The following is a 27,354-nucleotide window of genomic DNA, read 5'->3' on the forward strand; positions in this document are numbered from 1 at the left end:
CTCTCTCTCCCCCGTCGGATGGCCCTCGCATAAACTGGAATACACCTCCTGGTGACGAGGAGGTGCGAGGTGCATCGGTGATGCGATAGCCCGCTTGAGCTCGTTAGATGAATGGGGCCGACACACGTACCCAGCACACAACACCGAACTAACCACCCTTGTTCAGCGGAGGATCGCCGGGGGGAGGGTGGCGGGACCGTGTACTCCAAGGGAAACAGAGACGGGAGTGATGGAGAGCGCAGAGAGTAAAAGAGAGTAAGAGAGAGAGAGAGGGTGGAATGGAGGAAAGAGGGACGCGGCGCAACGTCACAGGAACAAAGGGTGAGGGTTTATAGGTTGTGGGGTGGGCGTAGGACAGAACACGAGGGCGGTTGGTGGTCGGGCCGAAGGGCAGACGGGCTGCGAGGGCTGCGAGAGGGTGGCGAAGGGTGGCAAAGGGTGGCAGAGGGCCGCGAGGGGCGGCAGAGGGCGAGAGGGCGCGGAGAGCGCGCGCGGCAGAGGACGGGCTGCTAGTTTGCATAAATTTAGGAAATACAGGGTGGAAAATCGATATCCGCATAGAGATTATAGATGGTGGTTGGTAGGCGCCGCGTAGCCGCAGCCTCCGTCGCGACGGCGTATGCGCTACATGTCTACGCTCTCTGCCGACTACACCGTTCCACCCCCTCCGGCGGCTGCACTCCCTCTCTCCTTCTCTTTCTCTTTCTCTTTCCCCGCGTCTCTCTCTTCCTGGTCGGCCTGTGCCCTCCTCCGTTCCCGAAAAGCTCGTGTGTACCCGTGTACTCGGATACTTCTTGCGGGTGTTGGTGGGTGCAACCGTGCCCCCTGCCGTCCCCCTCGCTTTTGCACCCCCACCACCGCCGGAGAGAGCCGTCTGCCGCCCTCTTCTCGCGTGATAGCAAGCCCGTACACGTTCTCGGCGTCCTACAATGTCTCTGTCTCTGTCTCGGTCCGGCCGACGATGTTCCCGTCTTCTCCTCGTTCCCACTCGTTTCCAACCCCTTCGGTCGAGGACGTCTGTCTCTGTTTCTCGGACTCGCCGTGTGTCGGGTTTTGTCTCCTCTCTCCTCTCTCGTTCTCCCTTTCTCTTTCTCTCTCTCTCTCTCTCTCTCTCTCTCTCTGTTCGTTCCTTTCGGTGGATTCACCCCGTTTCACCCTCTAGCTCGCTCACTCACCCCGCTGCAACGGAATTGAAGTAGTCGATATCGTCCTGCGGCCTGTCTCGAAATTAAGAGAAAACGACGGACTCGGAACCCTACCACCCCCTCTCGCAAGGGGGGCGGCCGAACCTCTGCGTGCTTCTCGCCAACGCCGAGGATTTTTCTTGCTCCCTTTCGATGCTGTCTCTCTATCCGCCATCTCTCTCTCTCCCTCTCTCCCTCTTTATCTTTCTCTCTGTCCACCGTCGTCTCTCTCAAACGCCTCTCCTCTTCCCTATTTTTCTCTTCGTCGGGCCTCCGCTAATTTCTATCCCTTCTCTTTCCCGGTTCGCTGCCTCCTTCTTCCCTTTTTTTCTGCTGTGTTGGTAGCATCGAGAGAAATAGAGACCAAGGAGGCCTTGGATATGTGCGGCCGGGCTAGACGACGCTTTCTTCTACTCGACGGTCGAATTTCTGGACCCGAGTGCCATCCCCGCCGGATGGGGCTGACTTTTTCGAGGACACGTTCACGGTTACCGGACCCTTCGCGGAAGGGGTTAATCGCGTTCCTCGATGGACAGCGATTATTGGACCGTTCGGACGCCGTTTGGGAACGTAAACACCGGGGCCGGCTCTGCGAGTAATTTGCCGCGGGGGATGGTTGCGGGAGGGGTGACTTTTCACCGTGGATGGGACGGTTGGTCAAAGTTTCCTCGTGAAGAGCGAAGAGTGATTCCGTAAAGAGGAACTCCTTAAACAGTAACTTCATAAAGGCTAACTTCGTGAAGGCTAACTTTGTAAAGAGTGACTTCATAAAGGCTAACTCGATTAAAACTTGCGAATAGTTGTAGTTAATTGGCACTTTATACTAATCGAAGAAAATTTTATTTGATCGCGAGAACTATGAGGAACATATTACACTGCACCAGACGATAATTCTCTTTGTTGTAACGTAAAAAAGAAATCGTTGCACACATGATAATTTTGAAGAATAATTTTTCAATTAATTGGCTACTGATTGAATTTTATTCGATTGCGGTAAGTTTAAAGAATTAATTAAATCATACCAAGCATTTATTTTCATTGTTGTAACTTGATTAGGAGATTCATTTATATTAATCACAGGAAGTTTGCATAGAGTAGAGAATTTATTAAACTGCGGGCTACAATTGCAAAGTTGAACAATGTCGAACAAAGTCCATTTGGTTTCAACTCGATGCTTTAAAATGAATTTTCAAGGGTGGATGAAGAATCGTGTCACACACAAGTGTCATTCGCGGCACCCGCAGCGTTAATAATTAGCATTTAATGTCTGTTAACAAGGGGTAGCTCCGAGACCGCGTTCCAGGGGTTCGCGAAAGAGGGTGGTATATCGACACGAGGCAGGACTCGACGCGTTCAACTTTTATATCGCGATGCTCCGAGGCCTCGAAAGACTTAATTCCGCCGGAATGAGAAATTGTCCCGTGCCACGCGAGTCTGAAAGACGAACGACTTAAAAATTCCTCTTAATTGCCCTTTTAATCGCAGAAAATTCAGCGAAACTTTCGACTGAACTGCTTCGTTCTCTCTTCTCTAATAATCGAGGGATCGAATATCAGAAAATTCGTTCGACATTTATACTTCGAAACGATATAGCGTAGAAGAAAAGATGGCGGAATATCGGGACTAAAGAGGTCACCGGCAGACCCCGTCGCCCCTCGTGTCACACGACTTCGAACTTCGTCGCTCGTTCTCCCTAATTATATTACAGACTTCGGACTACAAATCACCGTTTTCCTAGTCAGAAGGATAGACCGTCGACTACGAATTTCGCGTTTCCCGTCGCCGTGACGAACCGCGGACTACAAACGGCCGTTTTTGTAATGATGGCGGTGTCAACCTGGACTACGAATCGCGGTTTTCTTAGTTATGGGGTGAGCTCCCAGAACGTTACAGCTCTGTTCACGTATTCCGCGGAGTACGCCGCGAAAACGACGCGCGGAATTCGCTAAACATTATTCGATCATCGAAAACGCTTGATGGCACGACGTTCTCGCTTCGCATTAATTTCACATTTCATCTTCTACGACCTTCCGCGTTTCTTGCGCTCCACAGAATTTATTCGGATCCTGCAAATTCTACGGCGGATTTAAACGCAGCTATGGAAACAATAAAAAAACGAAGTGTTCATGATCTAACGGTGAAAAGATATACAAGAATAAAAATTAATATCTTGAAAACTAATAATTTCTTCGCCATGACATCTTAATCATAAGAATTAATGTAATTAATCATCTATGTGACAAAAGATATGCGCTTTTGTTTAAAGAACTGATGCAATCATTAATTCCACATGCGCCGATGCAAACGTAATGTTATTCGAATCACTTATCTACCTCCTTCGACATTTTTTTCGTAAATTCAACAATAACGGAGTCATGACCAGATACAATCGCGCAGAGCATTCTGTGCACATAAATGAATTAAATAAAACAATAAATCGCCAGAGAGAATAAACGATATTACCGCCTTCAAGAACAAACAATTGTATTGTAGTATCAGAGCGAGACAAGATTCGCGCCGTTCGCGGATAACAAATCGCGACAGAGGAAGCCACCGTCGAAATCGGTGAGAAATGGGTCGACTCGAGGAAAGGGACGAGGGTGGATGAATCTTCCGAAGGTGGATCGAGAAACAGGCGATCGTTTATTCATCGACAGCCGGACCGGCGAGGGTAGGAAACGAGTATTCGCGGATTTGCATGTCAGCTGTCCGGCGACACCCGGGACTTCCGGTTCGCGGGTCTGGTAACGTGAAATGCGACAAAGCAGCGCTGGTCTGGCCGGGGTGGCGGACACAGAGAGGATATCTGGGGCTCGAGAAAGTGGCCATTGAAACGATGATCGCGATCTCCGATGCACGAGGTCCGCTCGAATCGGTCCGCTTTCAGAGATCACGATCAGAGAGGGAAAAGAGGAGGCGGGAAACGGGAGCGAGGAGGAGAAGCTGGAGGAAAAGAGGAGAAAAAGAGGAAGACATATAGAGGAGGAAGGGGAGGAAGGGGAGGAGGAGGAGTAAGAGTAGGAGGAGGAGGACTGTCGGCGACGACCGGCGCTCTCTCGGAACGTCCATTCCAATTTTCCGGGGCGCGCGTCGCATGTCAACGAGCCCGTTTCCTTTTTTTCCATCCTTTTTCCCGTTTTTCCTTTTTATCTAAACACACGGCATAAAAGTGTATCGCGTCCGTTTCTTTTCGCCATCTCTCCCTCTCTTTTCCTCTTTCTGTTTCGTGCTCTCTCTCGCTCCCGCCTTCTCTTTCTTCCCAGCTCTTTCTGGAAAGCATCTGCGTACGTGGCCGGCGTGGACAACGACGAGAAAGCGGAGAGGACAAGCGTTGCACACGCTCGACGCGCCGGCGACGTCCGCGATAACGAAGATCGATTCGCTCGTTTGCGTCGAGGAACGATAGCCGCGGCTCAATCTACCCGAGAGCAAAACATTTTCGGAATGAAACGCTGCGGGCCCGATTCCGATCCCTCGCCGACTCCTCTTTCACACTGTAACGCGAGCTATTCGAGCTTACCGCGCTCCCCCCGCCACCATTTTGAGTCCCATTCCTCGAATCCATTCAAACTTGAACTGATAACAAATATTTGGGAGAATAGTATGAAGAAAATATAAAATATTTGGTGAATTAATACGTTTGATATTATTATTATTAGACCGCAGATCTGTGTGCAAAATTAAAATTGACTGCGTGAATTGCAAGACGTAGGAATCAAGTGTAATCTTATTTCCCTCGTAAATAATTTTATTAATTAATGTATCAACATTTTTAGGTTCTTTTAACTCTTTCACTGTTTTATGTTTCGTCTATAGATCTCCCCCATAAACGCGTAAGATTCGCTTGGATCCTTAGGAGATCTTTGAATCGATCTGGATTATTTAAAATGATTAATTGATAGGTCGTGGATGCTCTAATTGGTTGATTGCATGCACTTACGATGCATCGATTCCTTGTCTTAGGTATATCTTATACCTCTAAGTACCATTCAGGAAATTTTTCAGACGAAATAATTCTTGGATAAATAGACTGAGCACACTTAAAACAAAATCGAAAAGCTGTTTGCTTATTTCATTTTACCATTTTTGGCAAAAAGATTTTTCCCACAATTCAGTTACATACACTGTAACAGTCTTCAAAATATCGATATTATTCACTTCTTTGAAGCGGAAATAAAACCAATCTATCTGTAGTCAATGTTTGGCAATCGCACGATAGATATAAATTTCCTTTTTGATATAAAAATGGGTTTAACTGTCAGGTACCTTGTATCAAGTTTTATCAGCACGATAACGATAAGAATTGCAGCGTCGATTAAATTTGCAAATGAAATCGTCAACTATGGCCAGCGGCTTCCCTCTCTCTTTCTCTTTTGGACTCTCCTCCTTTTTCTCTCCTTCTCTCTCTCTCTCTCTCACACACACTCTCTCGTCTCTACTTGCCACGCTCGCAATTCCATAAAGCCCCGTTTCTATGATGGCAGAGGGCTCGCCGGCCCTGCAGGGCTTCGTGCGACGCAGATTAAATGCACTTCATGTAAAATTCAACGCGACCCGCGGCAGCTTCGGGGATACTTTCATTTTTAAAAAAGTTCCATTAGCCGGCCGGAATTTTTATATCTTGCCGACGCGAACGGTCCTTGTCGAACACGTGATCCGATCGGGGCTCGCATCTTCCCCTTGTCGCGTACAAAAATAACAAGAACCGAACGCGACCGCGAGTAAACGAGAATACCTTCCGCCCGAATTAACAATAAATTTACTCATTTATAACTTCGGCCGGATCTATTGAAAAAGTGCTCGCATTTCCAGAGAGAATTTTTTTGAAATTCTCCAAGACATTTGCGAAACTTATTATTGGAGACCACGTTGAATTAATTCGATTTTATTGTAGTGGTTCGCAATTCTAGCTAATCTAATTGGAGGGGATAAATCGGAAACTATATAACTGGCATTTACAGTGATATTTTTTTAAGAAACTCTCGAAGATATTCGTAAAAATATTTCTGGATACTGTATCGAATTGGTACAGTTATTACATGGATTAATAATTATGTTGAATTCATTTATAATTCGACATTTGACATAAAGTTTCCAGAGGTTCTTTTTAAATCTCCTGGAGACAATTTCCAAAAACATCCAAGACAATTTATCTATTTGTCCTGAAGTAAGAGACAGAAATCAATCGTCGCGAACGAACCATTTACCAGAAACAGCTAAACTAATTCTGTCAATGAAATCATAGCCACTTACCGACACTTCGAATATACAGTGGCGGGACTTGCGGATAATTAATGGAAAGCAGAGTTTGAAGTGTGCTTTAGCTAAAAAGGTGCACAGGGCGCATCCAGACATCGATTAAGAAAAAATCCTCGGCAAAAGCCGAGTCGGAGGGCTGCGGCCGAAAAAGAGCAAAAGACAGTGAAAAGCGGGTGGGTAGGGGGGTGATGAAAGAGCATCGTCGGATGGTCGGCGATTTCCCCTAAACGCCGCGATATATCGATCCTGGAAGGAATCCTTTCACGTCGGAGCATCGGGTCCACTCTCTGGCGCGTCCGTCGGTCGTCCGTCGGTCGGTCGGTCGGTCGGTCCGTTCTTTCGTCCGCTAAATACCGCAGCATCGCGAAATTAAAATATTGATCGAACAGCGTCGCGAGGGAGAATACGAATTGCGGTGGAGAGAAGAGAACACCCCCCCTCCCCCTTTGCCTCCTCTTTTCTCCTCTTCCTCTCTTGCCTCCTCGGTCGCCCCCCTTTTCTGCATGTTTCCGGCGAACCGACGAGCCCCCCTGCCGCGGGGGGGGGGGGGGGGGGGGTGGTTGACGAAAAGAGAGCGAAAAAAAGAGAGAAAGACAGCAACGGATCGGCTAGGAGAGGAAAAAAAGATTGCGGTCCGGCCGAAAATTCGAATGTCAATGACTCGTCGAACCGAGCGCCAAACTTAGTTCGATATCGAAAGTTCGTCGACTTTTATTCACCTTGTACCGCGCGCACCGGTTTCTCTGCTTTTTCCTTTTTCCCTATTTCCTTTTTTCCGACCCGGCGATACCGTGCGGGATAATTTACGAGGGGAGGGGGTGGAATTTGTCTGCGGGGTCGGCTTTGCTCGAGGACCATGCCCGGAGCATTTTTTGCCGTCTGGTTAGTTTATTGTTTGTTAATCGGCCCAGGGATCCGCGGCTCCCTCGATATCGGTGTTCATTAGCTCGTTACGATCTCTCCTACCCTTGTACGGTTCTACAGTGCTCTGGAACGAGCTAATCTTTCACCAAAAATGAATTTCTCAGCTTTCATTTTTCATAGAAATTTTCTCCGTATAGATTCTTACGATGAATACTATATACTATTGCGTACAAATTGTTTCATCTAACCGAGTGCAGTCGTAATTCGAATTAGAACATGTAAGGCCTGGTTTGAAATGTCAACGTTGAACTTGAAACATCCTGATCCTTGTATCAATATTAAGAATTAATTAACGATAAGTGTTCGATGAAAGTGCACTAATGCGTCAGAGTAAAGGTTGCCCTTTTCGCAACCACTTCGAAACAATCGAAGCGTAAGAAAAGGCAATGCAGTCCTGGATTGTGTTCATGCAAAACGACTCGACCGCTTTGTAGGAACGGTTTCGCCATTAACAAAGGCCCAAAAAGGACGGAAGGTCGCTCCGCCGGAGAAATCGATATTCCCTTTGTCGGGAAATTCGGGTCCATTGGCTGGCCGAAAATGCAATTTTTCCCGAAAAATTGGAAGCCATCGTGCCGACGTAAATTCCTCGCGCTATGGATCGGCGGCGCGGAAACTATAAATTTCTTGAAACCAAACCGGCCGAGGCTGAAATCGTTTCAAAGGAAGGCGAACGGACCAAATCGAAAAGGGCTGTGACGATAAAAAATCAAATAAAACGGACGAAATGTTACAACATTGCTCTGCTAAAATTCAGCGCTCCGAAAAGAAAATAATAAAATATAAGAATTGAGATTGAAGAAAATATTGCAATATATTTCATTCCAAACTTATTTCGACAAAAATAATTTTAAATAAAACGGTTTCTTGTTCAGTGAGACATATATTGAGCAAAATTAGCTTCTGCTCCGAAACAATTACGATATATAAGAATAGAGATCGTAGGGAATATGCAATATTTTTATCTAAATTTTGTTCGGTATAAACAATCTCAAGCATTGCGAAAGAATCGAATAGAAGCATAAATGGAATAGCCGACCAGAAGTTCCATCCGGTTACGACATCGCGATCCGGGAAATCTACGGGCGTAAGTAAATCACGATGGCGCGCGGTTCAAGTTCTCTCCGCGGAGCTACGAGGACCGTTTCAATATTTAAGGGTACGTAACCGCGTCGACAGGCGGGAGCAAACACTTTATTTAATTAAAGCGTAAATCGAGCGACGTCCGACGCTAAGACCGGAAGCCCGCGGCACTCTGGGACGCCGTGGAAACTTTTTCCGGGAGTTTTAATCGCGGGATAAGTCCGCGTCGGAGAAGTTACTCGCGGCCCGAAGTTTCGATTACACTCGACCGACTGTTTTCCCGACTTCCGGGGGATCCTGCGCGCGTCATTGTCTCCCTTTATCGTCACACTTTATTAACACTTTATCCACCGACCGTCCCTTAATGGTCTTTTAACCCTGCTCTGCCGTATTTCCACCCATAAAATCAAGAATTCCTACGCTAATGCAATCGAGAACGACACAATTTCTTATCAACTTTATCAGACCTGTGGACGACTTGCGATTAGTAAAGCGGAGACCTTTGCGCAAAATCAAATTTTCCAACGCGTTTGTAAGAAGCATAAATCATCCACAGTTTAGATTTATTTGTAGCAACGATCGTCACGGTTTAGTAACATTTTATACGACCGTGAAAGGAGTTTCGAGAGGTTCGCTCGGGTTTCCCAAACCGAAAAATTGTTGAAACAACAGACCGAGCACCGCCGTCCGATTTTTCTGATTTTCCTCGAGGTTCGTTAATGTTCCCCGTCGTGCTCGGATTGTTCTATTAATACAGGACCGTCGTTATAGGACGTTTGAAAGCGACTGGCTTTCTGGGCTGAACGATAGCACGTCACGAGGACGCTCCGCGCCCGAAATAGTCCCAAACCTCATTAGTTTTATTCGGAACTTATGAAATTAGCGGCACACCTACGACCGCCAGGCTTCCGTGCAACCTTCCGACGTGTCTGTTCCGTCGATCGACGGAAGTTTTATCGGCGAGCGTCTATCGTTGCTCGTTAAATGGTTTTCAGCTCGACGGTGTGAAGAAATGAAGATACGTTTCCAAACGCGTGACAAAAAAAGAAACGCGCGTCGAATTCGAAACGAAACACTGTAATTGCGATCGACGGAGAATGCCGACGGCATTGCTCTCGCTTAATTCTTACAGATCGAGATTACTTTCCCCGCCAAGAAAATACATCGTTTGGCAGTGTCACTCACCTGGAGTTCCTCCTTGCACTGACGTTCCTCTTCGAGACTCATCCGCTTCTCGTGCTTCTTGTAGTAACGCCTCTTGGCGGCTTGTAGGTTGAACCACGTGTACGAGAAAGACTTCACGAATGGTAGGAGGGCCTCAATGAATGGATGGAACTCATCCTGCGTGCACAAACAAACGACGAAACCGGTTAATAAGTTTCCGACATTCGTGGCAATTGAAAGTCACTGTACGTTCATTCGCAGAGAAAAAAAGAGGGAATATGGAACGCAATAGGTAAACGGCTTTGTTAATTCCCGTACGCTTTGATAATGTTTCAGTTTTCTACTGTTTTGGTATATGAACTAATTTCGACGATTTTAGCAGAGCGGGCTGATCATTAGACTGCGGACTTTTATGCGAAATTAATATTTTACGCGTTAATTGCAAGCAACTGAAGCCAGGTTAACATTTTATTCTACCTTTTATGATCTGAACTAATTGAAAATAGAACACTGATTCTCTCAAAGTGATCTTGGTTTGTCCAATGTTTTCAATTATTCTTATTCGTTGCTGTAATAAACGCGAAAACTCCGCAGCCTTCTGTTACTTTGCAGCTGTCGTAACGGTTAACTACTTTACAATCTAACTCTTCTATCTTCTTCTATTAATTTTTCTTTGCATCCACTTTCTTTAATTTGTCTCCCAAAGACACTAATTATCTGTTGAATCAAGTCTTCCAACTATTCTATTTTCTTGTATTTTACTATAACTACTATATGCATACTTATTATATACGAAACAATATTCTCTTGCTCTATTTCTTATTTCGTACTACATATAAAATCCCTCTTCTGTAAAAAAGGGTTCTTTCATCCGCATACATGAACAAACAAATTAAATTAAAATTGCAATTAAACCTTAACACAAAGCATTATTTTCTTCGTTAATCAAACGATTAGTCATTATTAATAAAAATCAGTCTCTCGCGTTGCTCGCAGCTAACGCGAAACGGTTCCGAAAGTTCGCAAGTACGATCACGTAAAACGATCGAAAACAATCGAGCTTCTCTAGGAAGGTGTCCATAGGCCGTACGAAGTTCGCATAAAACGCTTTTAATAATTCCGATGCCGGTCGTTTTTCCGGCGATTGTTCCCCGCCCGGCCGGGATTCCGCTCTAAAATCCGAGGGATTTTCTACGCGACGGATCAAACGGTCGGAGGATCTCGTTTCACCGAAGGACGACGATTTCCCGACAACTCCAGAAAGAAGAGGGTCACGGAAGGAAGCTCGTCCTTATCGTAGCTTTCGTTCTCTTCCGGGATCGAAAGGTCGATGAATCTCCGTTTCCGGTCGGCGGGACGACCAACGAGAGAGGGACGGGAGAACAAGACGAACGAGAGATCGCACAGACGAAGAAGAAGAGGGAGAAGAAGGGGGAGAAGAAGAGAGAGAAGAAGAGGGAGAAGAAAAAGTAGAAGAAGCGGAGGAACCGAATGAAAAAGAAACGGACGAGACCAGATAGAGAGAAAAAGGCGGAGGGTTCTTCCGTCGTTCGCCGATTGTAGGTCGAGGATCGAGCTATTCCACGATCGCCGCGGGAGAATGGATCCGCCGAGCCTTTGTCAGGCAAATGCGGGTGGCCGTGGAGGCAGAGTCCCCGTCACGCTCCTTGGTGGGGGGAGGGATGTAAACATCATTTTACGGGGGATCAATTTTCGGCCGACTTCTCTATGGAGCACTCTCGCATGAAAATCAGCCCCGGTTGCGGAATATTCATCGTTGGAACAATAACGTACGTGCACTCTCATCCCTTCCCGCGGACCACCCCCACGGCCACCCGTAGCGCACCCACTCCGCAGAGCGGAACGACGGGGCTGAAACCATCGAGTTGTAACGATGTGCTTGATCGACGGGTTCGAGTGGACGAATGCCGGCTAATGGCGCGTGATGGATGCTCGCCCGAGAGCCCGGGAGCCCGAGGAAAATGTCGCGGGGGTGGGAACAACCGTCGCTGTGTGCCCCCTTCGCACCCTCGTCACGGTTCCGCGTAAATAAACGTTGGTGTATCTTTTTGAAAACCTGCCCCGACCCCGAGAACCCTAAGTTGCTCCGTTGGTTTTCGACCGACACGGTGTTTAGCTTCGGCGGTGGTTAAAGGGTTCTATTGCTCTCTGTGGTTCTCGGCTGGTTACTGGCCGGTTGCACCCTCAAATTATTTACCCACTGCCAAATGGTCTATATACGTTCTGTGCACTGGAAGAACATCGTAAGACGTCTATTCGACCTCCTGCAATTTTTACCTATTATTCCTAATTTACCAGGAATTTAATTTACACACTATTTTTATCAAGGAGGTTGGAAGACATCATCAAAATGGAAATTTAAAATAGCTTTCTAAGGTTCATTACTTTTCGATCATTATTGCTATTACTTATTTATTAATAGGGCAAAACATCCTTTAGATTTTAGAATATGATTTAATTCGGAAATATATAATGTCAATTATATTGAGAGATTTACGAGTCACAGAAAAATACATAGGAATTATTTGATAATTCTGATTATAAACTACGCCGACGATAATACCTTTTCTCAATAATTTTAACGATTCGACAGCAATGCGATAACGTTTTTAAACTATATAAATGATTTTTCTGTCTTGCACTTGATCTACTCGTTTTTATCGTAAATTTATAAAATCCGCAGTATACTAATTGTTGAAGCATTCCATAGACTAAAATGGTTAAACGTTCTCTAAAAATAATAACACGACGCTGGTCTTCAGAAGCTCTAACGGAAGATCACAGTTTAATCTCCGTCAATCTTCGCCACCCACCCCAAGAACGTTCAGAAGCAATCACCCGTTTCGGAAATGTTGTAAAATCGTGTCCAATTTTATCGCACTAGCAAAAACAATCCCGTACACCAAGAGCGAAGCGCCTGTCCGGTTAATGGCAATTCAAGCAACAAGGGGGGGAGGGTGCCGGGGAAAGAGGAGAAGGCGAAGAAGAGGAAGGGCGGCAAGTGAACAAGCGTGAAAGGACACGCACCATCGAGTATTCGCAAGCACTGCGGCTGCTGTGGCACACTACCGTCTGTCTGTCCCTCCTGCCGTCCGGCTGTCAGAAGCACCGATTCTCGCAGTAACAACCGTCAGGGTCGCAATACTCCTCCGCCACCCTGTCGCAGATTGATCGTGGCCTCATCTGCACCAACGCTCCGCGTCCCTCTTCCCGGCCCCTTTTTTTCGTCCCGATTAGGCGAAAACCGACCGGCAGCCGGTCTCCGAAACCTTCTCCGAACTATCGCCGCCGGAATTCTCCTCTTTGTCCACCCTCGCCGAGATCCGAGTTAAGGTCCGCCCGTAACTCCACTCCGGTTAAATTGATTATCCTTCTTTGAGAGTTCCGTCTTCCCCGGCCTTATTAGCCTTCCGGAGCGTTGGCTCTCTCCTCCTTTTTATCTGAGCTCTTCGGGCCGATCTTATTGCGTCGTTCTCCAGGTGATCCCAGATGACTTCCAATCCAGCCGACGCGCATCAGCTCTGTTTGCCGAGAAAACGACCTCGTGTGTGTAAGGCTCGAGAACACTGAACTAGAGGCCCCGCGAATCACCCGACACGTGGACGCTCGATCGCGGCTCCTCGATTGTTTTATTTTCGGGTTGAAAAATTAGGGGAGGTATTCGCGGAGCTAAGAGCGTCCCGCTTTGTCACCAGGGATTCGCTCGGACACACTAACACACGAAGCACGCTCCCTGCTGGCGGTCGTGGCGCGCGCGCTCGCGCTCGTCTATACGACACGTTATTTTCGGACGCGAACGAAAATCAAAGGCGTTAAAGAGTCGCGCGCGGTGACGCCGCGGACGTCGTCATCGCGGATAACACCGTGAAAAGAGACGTTCCGTGGCCGTTTTAACGCGAGCGAATTCACGGGCCAGCGAACACCAAAACGTTGTTCGATCGTATCGCAGGAGTCCAGTGAAATTTGAAATAATTTCGGTGGGAGACACTGTGCGATCGGTATCACGAATATCTAGAACAAAATGGCGTCACGTGGCATTCGGTGGATCACGTGGCCGTCAGTGAGACGTTCACGGAGCAACGCGCATAATCGCCGGCTGTTTCGGAAGAATGATCGCTTCTCTCGATACGTTCGAAAATATTTCTAGACCGTTCAGCCTTCGATCGTTTACAGGATCGATCGATCGATCGACCGACCAAACTGCCCAAGCATCCCGGGCAAGAACTCGCGTCCGCTGTTTCGAAGTTTTGCACGAGGCAACGTGTTTTCGATGCAACCGAGAACGCGAGGCGTCATCGCGACAACATTCTATTTGCAACCGGGGCCTCGCTGCCGCGAGATTCGACGACAGTGTGCAGCATCAACAAAACGAATTTAGTATCCGCGCCAGAGAAAGAGAATTCCCGGAGACAATCCGCGTCGTTCCCGGCGGCCGTCTTGCCCGCTGAACAGCGTTTCTGGGAAATTTCTCGCGGTATCGGGCTCGAAAACAATTCACGATTCGTCTGTTGAACGTCCGTTCAACCAGCGAGCAGTTCTCTTGAATCTTCAACGCGGACTCGTCGTCGTTCGACTGTGAATTTTATGCGACAGCGGCAAGTAGGCGAAGGACAAAATGATAGAATATCGGAACATCTTTTAATGTTCTATATTTCTCACGAAACGATTCGATCACAGGTCGTACGTCGATGGACTTAAGAAGATTTCTACGTCCACCGTCGTCGTCTGTTGTCACTAAGAGCCGAAAACGTAGCCGAAAACACAAAAGTCTGGTCGCGGCGAACGAGCGCACGTGTCGCGCGGAACTTCTATTTGCAAGTCGGACTTGGTGCGTAGTTGTCAGCAATAAATCGGCGCGGTTCTGCGCGCCGCGCATGTTTATCACAGCGGAGATATTACGCGATGATCTCTGCTCGGGAGATCGAAAGAATCGCACTGCGCTAAACAACCGAATTCCACTACTCCCGGCAAACCGATCGATCAATCCCGTAAGTCAGCCAGAAGCTAGATCGGCTAGAAGTCACTCCATCATCCAGAGGATCCACAGCGAACAAACACTCTCGGCAAAATGGCCACGGGATCCACACGGCCGCTATCCCCTTAAATCTTCCAAACGAACGAACTTTGTCGCGTCGGGCACCTCGAAAAATCGATTAGAAACCCGGAAGGTAAATCGATCATCGAAAAGCGTGTTCACTGGCCACGATCGAGCATCCATCTGTAAAGAGGGTGATCGGGGTCGATCGGGAACCGATCGACAGTCGGATCGATCTTCCCATCGAGCCTCCGAACTACTTACTAAACGGGATCGAGACGCGCCCAACGATTTTCCGATTTCGTGAAGAGCGAGATCGCGGCGGGATCGATATCGTGGGATCGACGGCGGTCCGTCGATCAGCTGATCCTTCGCAGGAGCTGTGATCCGAGCTGCGCTAGTCCCGAGATTCGACTAGCTTCGCGGTTCCTCCACTGATTCGATCGTCCGGTTTCACAGGGGCGAGTTGATCGCGGGGCCTCGACACTGATCCACTCGATCCAAGGATCTGGTAGGTTGCCAATGGGTTCATTCGATCGGTTCACGGTGATCGAGCGCGCACTGTGTGTGTGTGTGTGTACCGTTGCTTTCGCCTCGATCGTGCCCCGTTACTCCTCGATCCTTCTCACCTTTCGGGGAAAACTCGAGCGCGGAAAAACCTTTCACGCGAAAAAAGACCGGTCGGTCGGACGCGGCCGAAGGGCGCTGGATCCACGCGCCGGATCTACGCAGATTCTGCACAGGATCTAGAAGGCTACCACGGCGAGGATTTAAGCGACGCGCGCGCGATCCACAAGAGAACGGTTTCCGGGGGGCGGTTGGAGCGAGGAGATGATCGAGAAACAGAGCTCGGATCGACGCGAGACATAAAACCCGCGAGGCAGGACCGTCGACGCCGGAACGACGGGCTCGACGTCGGTCGTCGCGACGACACTGAGACGCCGGTCGTCGAGACGCGCGTATCTAGACGCGCGCCGAAGGCACCGCGCGGCGCGGCGCGGCGCGGCGCGGCGTGGCGGCCAGGTACGGCACCCCAAACAGTTATTAATAGCCTCTGTCCTAGCTTACTAGATTTGCCCTCGAACCAACGCAACTTCTCCACCCCTCCCGCCCATCTTCCTCCTCCTCCTTCTCCACCTCTTCCTCCTCGTCCCCTCCTCGGCTAGCGAGCTGCTACGATACTCCCCTACGATCCTCCTCGCGCGAACGATTCCCTCTCTGCAAGCTCAACCCCCTTCTACCGCCTCACGACACAACACTAATCATTCGAAAATGCGTGTCACAATTGCCACCACCAGGAATTTTAATCCCAGTATAGTGAGACTTTAATCCATTTAGAATGAAAGTTACAATTGAATTTTTCACCAGCTTCAATAAGATCAACGATTGTTTCAAAGACAGCAAGATGCCACAATGGCTCCCCCCTTACGGTCCTCCTGGTGCGACGTGATTCTGTCTCTGCAAGCACCATAACGTCTTCACATTCAGTTTAAGGGAATCGTCGAACTGACGAGTCGCTAACTGGTTAATTCACGTTTATTCAAGTTGACGATAACACTTGTTAAGAATTAAGTGAAGCTAACCAACTGAAGCTAGATATTTGGAAAGCTGAAATTACTTTTGCAACAAGCCAATAAAACGGCAACGTTTAATGCTCCGTAAATCTAGCGTCGAAGAGAGGGGATGAAAGGGTAGACAATGAAGAAGCTTTGTAGCCAGAAGTGAACGCCGAAAGACTCGACCTAAATAAGTAATAAGAAGATGAAGAGAAAAAGGAGAAGAAACAAAAGCTAAAGGAAAATCAACGATTCAACTCAATTAATTAACAATAATGCGAGCGTTTCGAATGATTTCCCGCAGCATCGTTTTCCCTCTCGAAATTGCACTTTTGCTGGGACGAATTTCTGTTGCCCGTCTTTTTTATTTTTTACTCCCTTGCCCGTTTCTTCTTTTTTTGGTTTGTGTTTGAAACGCACCGGACCCTTCCCGCCGCGACGCTCACCAAGCCCGGTCGATGAATTGTGGTTCACCCTTTTTGCGGTTTGGAATTTGTATTTCGGTTGTTGCGGGACCGTGGTCTTTTTCTTCTGGCGCACCGTGATGGTTTCGGGATGATGGCGGTTTTCATGGGGGTTTGTACGAAATGGAACTCCCTTGCATTCGAAAGCACTCGATGAGCTTCTGAAGGGGATGGATGGAAAGTTTTCGCTGTGCCTTCGATTATTTCGAATTCGGTGGCATGTTTGGTATTCGTTCGCAGCAGTTATTTATTTAGACAATGTTAGAGCAAATTAGAATAACTTATTTATCATTTAAACATCCGAAAACTGTAGAAAAATCAAGGGCAGATTTTCATTGTACTTAATGCAGAATTTACAGAACACTGGAAGCAGCTGTTTTATAGTAGTTTACGAAAGTAACAATACGACATTTATCTTGCGCGAGTGTTATTGTAATATTTGCCACAATCGTAAATTAAACGATTTACGAGCTTCTTTAGACGGGTTTAATTAGACATTTTGACGGGTTCCGTATACCTAGTGTTAATACTTGCAATAGCATTCGGGGTGAAGTATATTGATTTATCGTTTGAAACATTAGGTCGTCAAATAAATGCGTCTGATTCGTTGAACGTCTCCATGCAGATAGAACTAGACGAATTTATGCTACAAACCGAGATTAACCCTTTGCACTATTATAACGAATCAGACTTGTGATACAGATTCTACTAAATATGAATATTATTAATTTCTTCTACATCGAAATAGAAATGAATTCCTCTATTATCAAAGCTTAGAAACAAAATTACGTAAAGACAGTAAAAGGAACAAAAATTGTCTGGTTCTTTTATTAAAAATATTAAGAATAAATAAGTGCTGATCAACGCAGCATGAAAGGAATCTCAGCGCAAAGGGTTAAATGTGAATAATTTTTAACAGGCGCGGCTGTGGAAAAAGCTCGAATTCGAAACTTGGAAAAATCGAAATATCCGAGAAGAGAGACGGCGGCGAGGACTCGCGACATTTTCAGTCGGCCATCGAACGGTAAAATTTACGCTGCGACACTTCTCTATGGTAGCTAACCGGGTAGTCTCCCAGGGGACGATCAGCAAATTGCGCGAAACTCGACGAAGAAGGCCGGCCGCACGATTGATTCTTGCCACGTTTTAATTCCCCGCGGAGGCCGGGCTGTCCTGCCGGCCGCGTTCCGCGTCAATAAACCCGCGGGAAAAAAAACAATGGAACCGACTTTTCGAAACGCTAAAAATAGGCTTGCACCGTGTACCGTGCCCGGCACCTGAAAAACATCGCTAAACCGCCTGCCAATTGTTCGGAATCAATCGATCGCCATCGTTTTCCACAACATAATATGTATCTAGAAAAATTGCTGCGACGTCCCCGCGCGGAAAAAGAACAAAGCGAAAACTCTATCCGATCCACTGTGTTTCTCTAACATAGCTGAAAAACATACGGTCGTTCGAACTCGAAACACGAGTCGAGAAATGATCACCATGTTTCGGTACTTTTTAGTATAATTCGGAAGAATTTTTATATCGCGAGTCTATTCTCGTTTAGTACACTCAACCCCTTGCACTATTGCGACTTTCAGAGCTACTTTGATTGCTTTCAGAGCTACTTGATGCCATCAGATGATTTCAGTATCCCTATTGTCCTAGTTTACTTCCATTCCCAAATTTTGATGATAGAAGATTCAAATTTCGTTTGACTTTAATAGAAACGACTGGCAGTTATATTTATTATTAAATTATGTACGAAACATTCGTCGCGATTCTGACCCGTTATTATAGTGCAAGGGGTTAATGAACATTTCCTGTGTTTATGTTCTTTTTGCGGACATTGTTAAAATATCTTGGAGAAGACGAAAAAATGTTTACTTGATATTCGAAATAATTTCTTCATCCCAATTCGAGACATTTTTAATCAGACACAGAAATCGAATAGAAAGTTGTTTCCTATATCAATATAATTTCAATGAGACGACAATAATACGTCGATACTCGAAAATTCTCCCGACACTACTCCCGTCTTGTATCTATCGTTTCAGCGAAGAATGCCATAATCTTGCCACATCGAGAAACCGTATTGCCGAATGGACAGAAATTCCTCTGGAAGACACTCGAGGAACCGAGAAGGAAGAGCTTATGATTCGGCCATCCCGCGGGCTGCGAGCGTAAGGGCGAAACGCGTGACCGCTGAAGGGCCGGTTAAAAACCGAGCGCTCGTTGACTGCCGGCAGAGAAGTGCATGGTGTGGGGGGATGGATTTGCCGACACCCTCGAGGAATGTCTCACCCCCCTCTCCGGTTGGACCAGCGGAGAGGGGCAGCTCCCCATAAATCGTGTCCGCGGAGTCGCGATCGCTTGTCCCAGGGTTAAGCGTTCCAAAGACTCGGGCGAACTCGCCCCCGGAAACGAAGTAGGTGGCCACGAGGGAACGAGCGCGGGGGTGGACGGGTCGGGGAGGGTGGAGAAGGGTGGCGGCACGGTCTCTCCGCAGTAAGAAACGGACAGCGAAATGTCGGACGTCGGTGGAGCCGTGTTTTGCGGGTCCGGTCCGCGTGGCTTGTTCCGCGTACGACGACGACGACGACGACGAGGAGGAGGAGAAGGAGGAAAAGGAAGAGGAGGAGGAGGAAGAGGACGAAGAGGAACAAGAAGAAAACGCGACGCGGGGTGAGAAGCGGCGGCGGAACGGCCGGAACAAGACACGACGAGGAAGAAAGAAAAAGGGGAACGAGAGGGAGAGCACGCGGCTGCTGCTACCGCTGCTACTGCTACTGCTGCTGCTGCTGCTGCTGCTGCTGGCGAAGCCGATCGATAGCCAAACTCTTCGCCGCCACCTAAGATAGACACTGACATAGACTTCGCGGCAGATAGAGACCGCGTTATGCACGGAGCCCGATACAGACACACCGCTCACAATTTTTGATAGCGACCCATCCCCCCCCCCCCCGACCCACTCAGACACTATCGCCGCCACCCTCGGTTCTGTTTCTGCGTCGCTCGGACGCCCGTATTTTCGCTAGATAAGACAGATTGGCTGGGAACTGACTCGCGTTGGAACGATTCTCGATTCGAGATCCTACGGCTGCGATACCAGTATCATGCTACGTGCCCCGGAGATGCTGCGTTTGTTTCGGACTCGTTTCTCCTGTCGATGGAGATTGCTGGTTGTCTCTCTTGGCGATCGATATTTTTAATTGACTTGGTCTGGTCGGACAGACGTTGTCCAAGTAATACTAACAAGAAACTGTATGGTCCGACTTGGAAAAATCAACGTTGACCTTGAAATATTCTCCACCATTGAACGAATTACAAAATTGTTAATACTACGTAGGACACCTTTTTATACTGGACAACTTCTGTGTGAAAATTTTTTCAGTAGCTTCAACCCGTTCCAAAATATTTCACCGGACTCAGTGAAATAAAATACCCTGTATACAACAGAATGATTCGCTTTTGAACATCTAAGTTATTTTTGTGGCTGCAAAGGATACGAGAAAGCGACAAAATAATATTTAAATAGTTCTCGAAGCGTGGATCAGACGGTAACAAAGAGTCTATTCACTTCAATGATTTTTTAAGCTCACCCTATATGTCAGTCATAGATTAAATCCCTAATTTGCAATCTCCAAAGCACAACACGCATCTTTCTCGAGCTCCGCAAGTAATATCAATACCACTGAAAGCTACCACATTAGTTAAAACTGCCACCGAAAATCTACCCCCGAAAACAAATGTATTATACCTTAAGAAAGTAAAATAAATTACTGGTTAAAGAAATAAAAGATCCGCTTAAGGGAACAGGCTCGACTCAAACGAGGATATCTCGCGTATGTTCTAGGGTTAATCCTGAAGGCACGCCTTGCTCGGACTCCCCCGGAAAGGGCGCTAACTTTCGGAACGATTATGGCAGCGGGATGTTCGTCACGTGAGGAGCAGTTTTACCACCGAATCACGCCGGTAATGCACACGGCCGGCGTATCAGAGCCACACCATCCCGAGTAAATATCGCGTTCGCCGCGCTAATGACTGTTCTAAGTTTGCTGGAGACGAGGACGCCGGTTTCCCCGGGGACAACGAACCTTCCCCGGCTATATCCACGCGACATTTCGCCGCCCTAAGTGGGCTACGAAATTCCGGATTGCCGCGGCAAAAAGTTACCCACGATTCCGCCGTTCCCGACGTTGCTCACCAAAACTGTCCCCATTCTAAACGGGGCCGTCGTCGAACGAGGAAGAGGACATTGGTTCCTCGTTTAATCGCGTCGTCTATCGTTTCACTTTTATCTTATTGTTCCTGCTCCTTAATGTTTTAATAAGTTCAAGGGAAATCGTTGTATCCTAACCAGAAAATTGCAGAGACGATAAGAGATCAAGGTTGTTATGAAATTGTTACTTACAATTCATAAGATGATACGAAATATTAAGAAATCGTCTTACAACGATAGAGGATGAAGATTTCAATAAAATAGGGGATGAAGATTTCATTAAACTTTGTACTTGCGATTCATAAAATGTCACGAAATATTGTCAAATCAATGCTAAGACGATAAAAGAGTGGAAATTTCTGTAAAATTCATCAATATGAGGATAAGATAATCATTGAACTTTAACCAATCGGTGGTAAGGCTACGGAAGATGAAGATCTTGCGAAGAACTTACGAAGCCCTTATAAAACTTATTCATAGAATGTCACCGAATAATATCAGATCAGTCTTAAGACGATAGAAAATGAATGATGCATGTCTAACGATAACGCAGAAGTAGTTTTATTTACTTATTTTAAAAGGTTTCTTTGCGTTGTTCTTTCAGGCTTTTCTAATTTCTTTCATGCTTCGTACTTCTCATCCGGTTTCATTCGTTTAGCTTCTAATTCGTTTTTGTTCACATCTTCTCCTCTCTTCTGTTTTATTTCTCTTTTTCACTAATTCATGTCTTTCCTTTTTCAGGTTACGTTAAGGCTATACGTATCATAATTCTACAGGTTCTCTACTGAGAAAATAGATCACGATGTAGGAAGAATGGTTTCGTATCCACTAGAGACAATACATGTATTCACTAGTTCCATTGATCTCTAGGATCTTTGACAATTTCAATTAAAGCAATTTGGATGATAATAGATGTATGGCCAGCAATATTGACGATCACTAGCGGTACAGCTACCCTACCGGCGCGCGTACAAACACGTCGACTTAAATGTATCGGCGGCGCACACGCGAGCCCCGTCCGCGATTGTTCCGCGTGCTTGTCGCATCTCTGCCGATGCGCGACGGTCCGGGGGCGGTTCGTCAGCTGATTTTCAGCAATGCAGCCTTTCGTTCCCGCCGAAGTGCCAGCCCGGCGCCCGCCGCCCCCGCGCACCGTCCCCTAATTATGCAAGGGATCCCGCCTATTTATATCGATAATCACGAGGCTTACGTAACGGCGACGTCCCGACGCCCCGTCACACGCTCCAATCTGATTTTTCTCTCTTTTTATATTTAGATCGCACTTGCTCCTTGACACGATAGCGCTTGGTCGGGAACGCGCGCGCGAAACAGACCGAGAGAGCGCCGAGATCCTCTTTCTCGGCCGCGTTTCTCTTCCTCGCGTCTGGTCGCCTCGCGTCGCGCCGTCCTCGTCGCGCTTTGGTCCTTTTCATTGGTGATTTCATTGAGTCTAGAGCACGGTTTGTTTGCCCAGCTCCGGCGTGTTTGCTTTCCCGTTGGCTGGCTGATGAATTAGGGGATGCCCGCCGACGACTGGCCGGATCTCCTTCGATCCGGAGACTACGCCGCTCCGTTCCCTCCACGACCGCGATACCTTCTTCTTTCGCACGGTTGTTCGGCCGCGACGCGTCGACAACCGAGTTTATGTGGAATTAACCGGGCCCCGGCGAATTCGAACGGTTTCTAGTTTCGCGACGATCTTCAGCAATCTTCGCCCGGGGTATGTGTTGCCTGGTTCCACCGTACTTCGTCCGTTTTTTATCATTTCCTCGCGAATTCGCGGTCTCCCGGCTCTCGTTGGCTCCGCTCGGAAAACAATCTCTCGAAGCGTTTGATCAGTTCGCGCGACGACTGTCCGCGACGCGTAAGACCAGAGTCGCCCGAGCGTCTAATCGACGGACGGTGATTGTCCCTTCGTGTATTAGTAATTCAAAGCACGGAGAGTTTGTCCGTGTTTTACTAACGGAACAGAGGCGAAATTTTACCCTGTTTTTAATTAGAAAAACAACGAAAGACGATCAACGCGTGAATTCGATTTAACACCGTCGCGACGAGGCGCCGACCAAAGCGTCCGGTTCCGGGCCAGTGTTCGACACCTCGGACAATCGACGATCCAATTAGCCTCCCGAGGCGAGATCGGTCAGGCCAGGTTTCGCACGATTACGTAATTTTCTGATCGGCTAGCTCTGACGGACGAAATCCGCGCGACGCGGCGGTACACGGATTTTCGGCCGGCGCCGATTTCCGCGCGGAATTTCGACGCGAGAAACCCGTGTACACAGGCGCTCGCGTGATTTCACCGGTGAATCAGCACGCGGCGGAAGGGTTTCCGCGAAAAAAACTGGATGAGAGTCGAGCGGTTTTCACCGACGAGAAACGCTCCCGCGGCGAAAAACACCGGTGTTTACGTCGCTGCCGGATGCGTGCCGCAATAATCCGCTGGAAAAAGTTCGACGACGTGCACGCGAGTCGCACGTGCGCCCGCGACCACTTCCGACCACCTATCTCTCTCTCTCTCTCCCTCCCTCTCTCTCTCTCTCTCGCTCTCTTCATCCCTCTTGCAACAACAAATAAAGCCATCGTCCCAGGGGTAGCGACGCGCCACGGGAAACAACGGTGAGCGAGTCGCTAATTGCGGAAAGTCGAAATTCCAAGCCACTGCAAACTAGTTTCGAGTCGAATCCCTCGGGAAGAAATTTTTCGAGGGCCGTATCTCGGAGGAACTGAGCGGACGACGTTGTTTCAGGGTTGTTTCGCTCTTGGAGAGAGTGGAGATTTTAACTGGTGGATTTTCGAAGAGCATGGAACCACTGTCTCGAAACGCGAAAATGTGGGAATAGAATTGTGTAGAATAGATGGCAGAATAGGTTTGATTTATGAGAATGAATCGGAACGAATTTCATGGGACTGGTTTCAGCGTTCCATATGAATAATGAGAAGACAAAGTACACAAATTCCAAGGAACATTGCACGAAAGATAAGTAAAATGATTCAGAAGTTTGAATTCAGAATTTAAAAAATCTTGTTACCACTTGTTACAACTTGTTACGAGATCTTGGGAAATTTCTTGCAACAGACAAATCATTTCCCTCTTCGATTGTACAGTTGACACGATCTCCCGGCAGTGTAAAAAGGATCGGCCCATACGTTAAAAACCATTCGGACGATGTCTCGAAAGCAACCTCACACGTGATCGTCGAAACTGTTCGAAATACTCCATCCGAAACACCACATATCCGAAAAGTATACCGAACTACGGTCACACGATTTTACTTGAGAGTCTCTCGCCGTTTAAGACAATCTAACAATCCGCGACACGTTGCCGCGTCCCGAATCGTTGTGTCGTGTCTCGCAAACTGAAGTATCGTCGAAAGACAGTCGAAAACATCGTAAGACCTATCGGAATCATTAGCAGGCATCACACGCGGAAGCGTCAAAGCATGGCACGCGGGCCCGGCGGGCGGCATGGTCTGGCGCACCGAAAACACCATCGTTCTCTCTTTCTCTCTATCTTTCTCTCTCGCTCTCTCTCTATCTCTCTATCTCTCGCACACACTCTCTAAAAGCGTTAATAGCGGACAAAGCGAACGAAGCACTGGTTGTTTCGGTTAAATGGTAAAATGATAACAGCACCTGTCCTACGGAAGGGGCCTGCAGGTAAGTCGAGACATCCGGTTCCACCATGCAGCTCCTCAGTGTATCCGGGATGAACATTAGTAGCTGGGACGTCGGCTGCGGCACAGGCTGATAGAGCCGGCTTGCACCTTGCTGACGGTCCTCCAGCGAACGTGTGCCCACCAACAGCGTCGTCCTGGCAGCGTGTTTGGACGCCTACGATCACCAGGGGACCGTGGTCCAGCACGGGGAGGTCCGGCGTGCGCCGCGAGACGTCTTCCTCCCTTGGTCCCGCGCGATCACGCACCTGTCGGCGTTCGTCGATGCGAGCCGGGCCCGGCGGTCCCTGTCCGCTTCGAATCCGCAGTAGACGTGACTGGTGCTGTCGTTGATGAACCGTCGGCTGTCGGGTGGTGGTGGAACACCGCACCCAGGCACACGCATCCTATCTAACCGCGAGCCACAACTCCTAACTCTCGACTTTAGGCCCTCTCTGTGTGTGCTCGCTCTTTCTTTCTCGCTCTGCTTCTCTCTCGCGCTCGCTCTCTCTCTCTCGCTCTCTTTCTCTTTAGCTCGCTCTCCGTCTCTCTCGCTCTATCTCTCGTGGCACGCAAGACGGCACACGCTAGCTAACTCGTTCTATCTATCTATCTCTTTCTCTATCTCTTTCAAGCTCTCCCCCCTGCTGACTCCCCTCTACGGAGCTTCGCCCTCCCTCCCCGAGAGCTTGCAGTCCTCTCCTCTTCCTCTTTCCTCCGTGGTTCGCGGCCGGCTAACCCTTACAAAACCACGAGTTCGGTTTCTTTCTGTGTCCCTCTATCGTTCTCCTCTCCTCCGGTCTCTTCCCGTTCTCGATATCTTCGTTCTCCCTCGCCCCCCACGCAACCCTTTCTCGTTCCTTTTCACTTGGCAATCTCTCCACGCGAAACAGGCGAACGCGACCGCGCCACTGTTTTCGTTCTCCGTGCTGTTCTAGATCGTTTAGTTTGTTGTTAACCGCGCGGAGTCAGGCCCGTTGTTGCGACTCGGACGACGCAGTCTCTCGCTCTCTCTCTCTCTCTCTCTCTCTCGCTTTCTCTTTCCCTCGTTCTCGTTCTCGCTCTCGGCGTCCCGACGGCGGAGAGACGTCGGCAACGAGGATCACGGACGTCGTGAAGCCACGAACAACCCGGTTTGCGCTCCTTCTCGGCTCCCTCTAGCTTTCCCGTTCCCGATCGGGAGACGCCAGGCCCCAGACTACGCCGACTCCGAGCCACCGGCGCTGCGTCGGCGTCGGCGTCGGCGTCGGCGTAAAAAGCACCGGCGTCGCGCAAGCTCGCCGGGAGCGCGCCGCGAGGACGCCGAGGCACCCCTCCGGCCCTCCCCCCGCGCGCCCACCAACGCCGGCCTCGAGCGAGAAAGAAAGCTTCGTGGAGCGAGGAGGACGAAACTGGCGGCCGAAGGGAGCGACGAGGACGGCTGCGACACGTACGACGGAGAGGTGCCGCGAGAGAGGGACAGGGAGGGACGACGTCTACCGAAAGGGAGAGACGGAGAGTCGCGGAGAGGGGTCGGGGAAAATAAAAGAGAAAGAATTAGAGCGCGAGGAGATAAATAGATAGAGAAACGGAAGAGGAGACAAATCGGTGGAAGGATAAGGAGCGACGAGATTTGCGGGGGGAGGGAGGGAATGGGGGGGGGGGCACAGGACGGAGGCGGAAAGAACGCGAGAAAGATGGTCCTCCGGGGCGAGAAAGGGCAATCTTGCCTGATTTTTCAACCCCCGCGAAAAACGGGCCTCGCCGATTGAAAATGAAAGGCTCGCGGCCGATCGGAGACGTTCCCTGAAATTTCAGGACGACCGCTGTTTGCAAAATCGTACAGTTTCGGGATTATTAGACCACTTCGGCGGGATAAAAAATTAGGACTCGTGAGATATTGCACAACATCAATTTGCTAAGACAAGAAATAACTAGCAAACCTTCTCTTTTGGCGTAAAAGAGGAATAGGTTCTTGTAGGATGTAAAGGAAAAGACGGAGAAGAAATTGCACAAAATAATTAGTTCGACCTGTAATTGGTACGAAACAAAGTAACTCGCAAACTGTTCTTGGATAAAAGTATACAACACCTGTGATCTTTCTTTTAAAGAAAATAATAATTACTTGTGAAAACAGAAGAGTAATAGAGAACTGCAAAAATTAACGAGTTCGACTTGCAATTGATAAGATGCAGAGGAACCAAGGAGGCAACTCCTGTGAACAACTCCTGTGTATAAAAATCCTCGTTATACAGTTATTGTCAAAATCTTATTGCCAATTTCGAAAATATTAAATATTTTATAAACAGTAAATTTCTTCAAATTTTGCTGGCTTTCTCCCACTAGACGCGTAAGCAAAGCTCGGTCTGCGACCCTCGCAAAACATGTTAATGTAAAAAACCGGGTAATGATTGTTTTCTGGTAAAGGAACAGCCGCAATAAAGCGTATAAATGAACGGTGCGATTGAAGGCAACGAACGCGTTCGACCGTCCGCAGCAAAGCCCGTCCGAGGTTAGAAGAATGCGAGCTACAACCCCTTCAGAATGCAAGTATACTCGAATGAAGGGCAAGCGGGTGGGGATGGGCCGGGGGGCGAGACAAGAGGGAGGGCAGCTAGGAAAACTCTCTCTCTAATCGTAAGCTTCTATTTATCCGGCTCGTTTTCGTCTACCTGCCTCTTCCTCGGCCCTCTTCCTCTACCAGCTATCTAGAGCCGAGAGCGTCGCAGCCGGTCTCTCCGCGGCGGTGTATTTTTGGGCGCTCGTTAGGAATTAGCGATGTGGGCCTCGAAGGTCTCCGCCTAGCAGCCGAGTTTCTCTCC

The 27,354-nt window shown here is 48.2% G+C and overlaps 1 protein-coding gene across 2 annotated transcripts in view; it reads right to left on the reverse strand.

Moving 5' to 3' along the window:
• The window catches only part of Nfi (Nuclear factor I), a 103,465-nt gene extending 78,275 nt beyond the window's left edge, over positions 1 to 25,190 (reverse strand). For both annotated transcript variants that reach the window (XM_078190215.1, XM_078190214.1), the window contains exons 1-2: positions 24,534 to 25,190; positions 9,636 to 9,791 (exon numbers count right to left, since the gene is read on the reverse strand). In XM_078190215.1, coding sequence (XP_078046341.1) covers positions 9,636 to 9,791; positions 24,534 to 24,614 — 237 coding nt within the window. In that variant the 5' untranslated portion in view covers positions 24,615 to 25,190. The remainder of the gene's footprint in view (positions 1 to 9,635; positions 9,792 to 24,533) is intronic.
• Positions 25,191 to 27,354: the final 2,164 nt, after the last annotated feature.

The sequence above is a fragment of the Augochlora pura genome, chromosome 9 (genome assembly GCF_028453695.1).
Source record: "Augochlora pura isolate Apur16 chromosome 9, APUR_v2.2.1, whole genome shotgun sequence".
Taxonomy (NCBI): Eukaryota; Metazoa; Arthropoda; class Insecta; order Hymenoptera; family Halictidae; genus Augochlora; species Augochlora pura.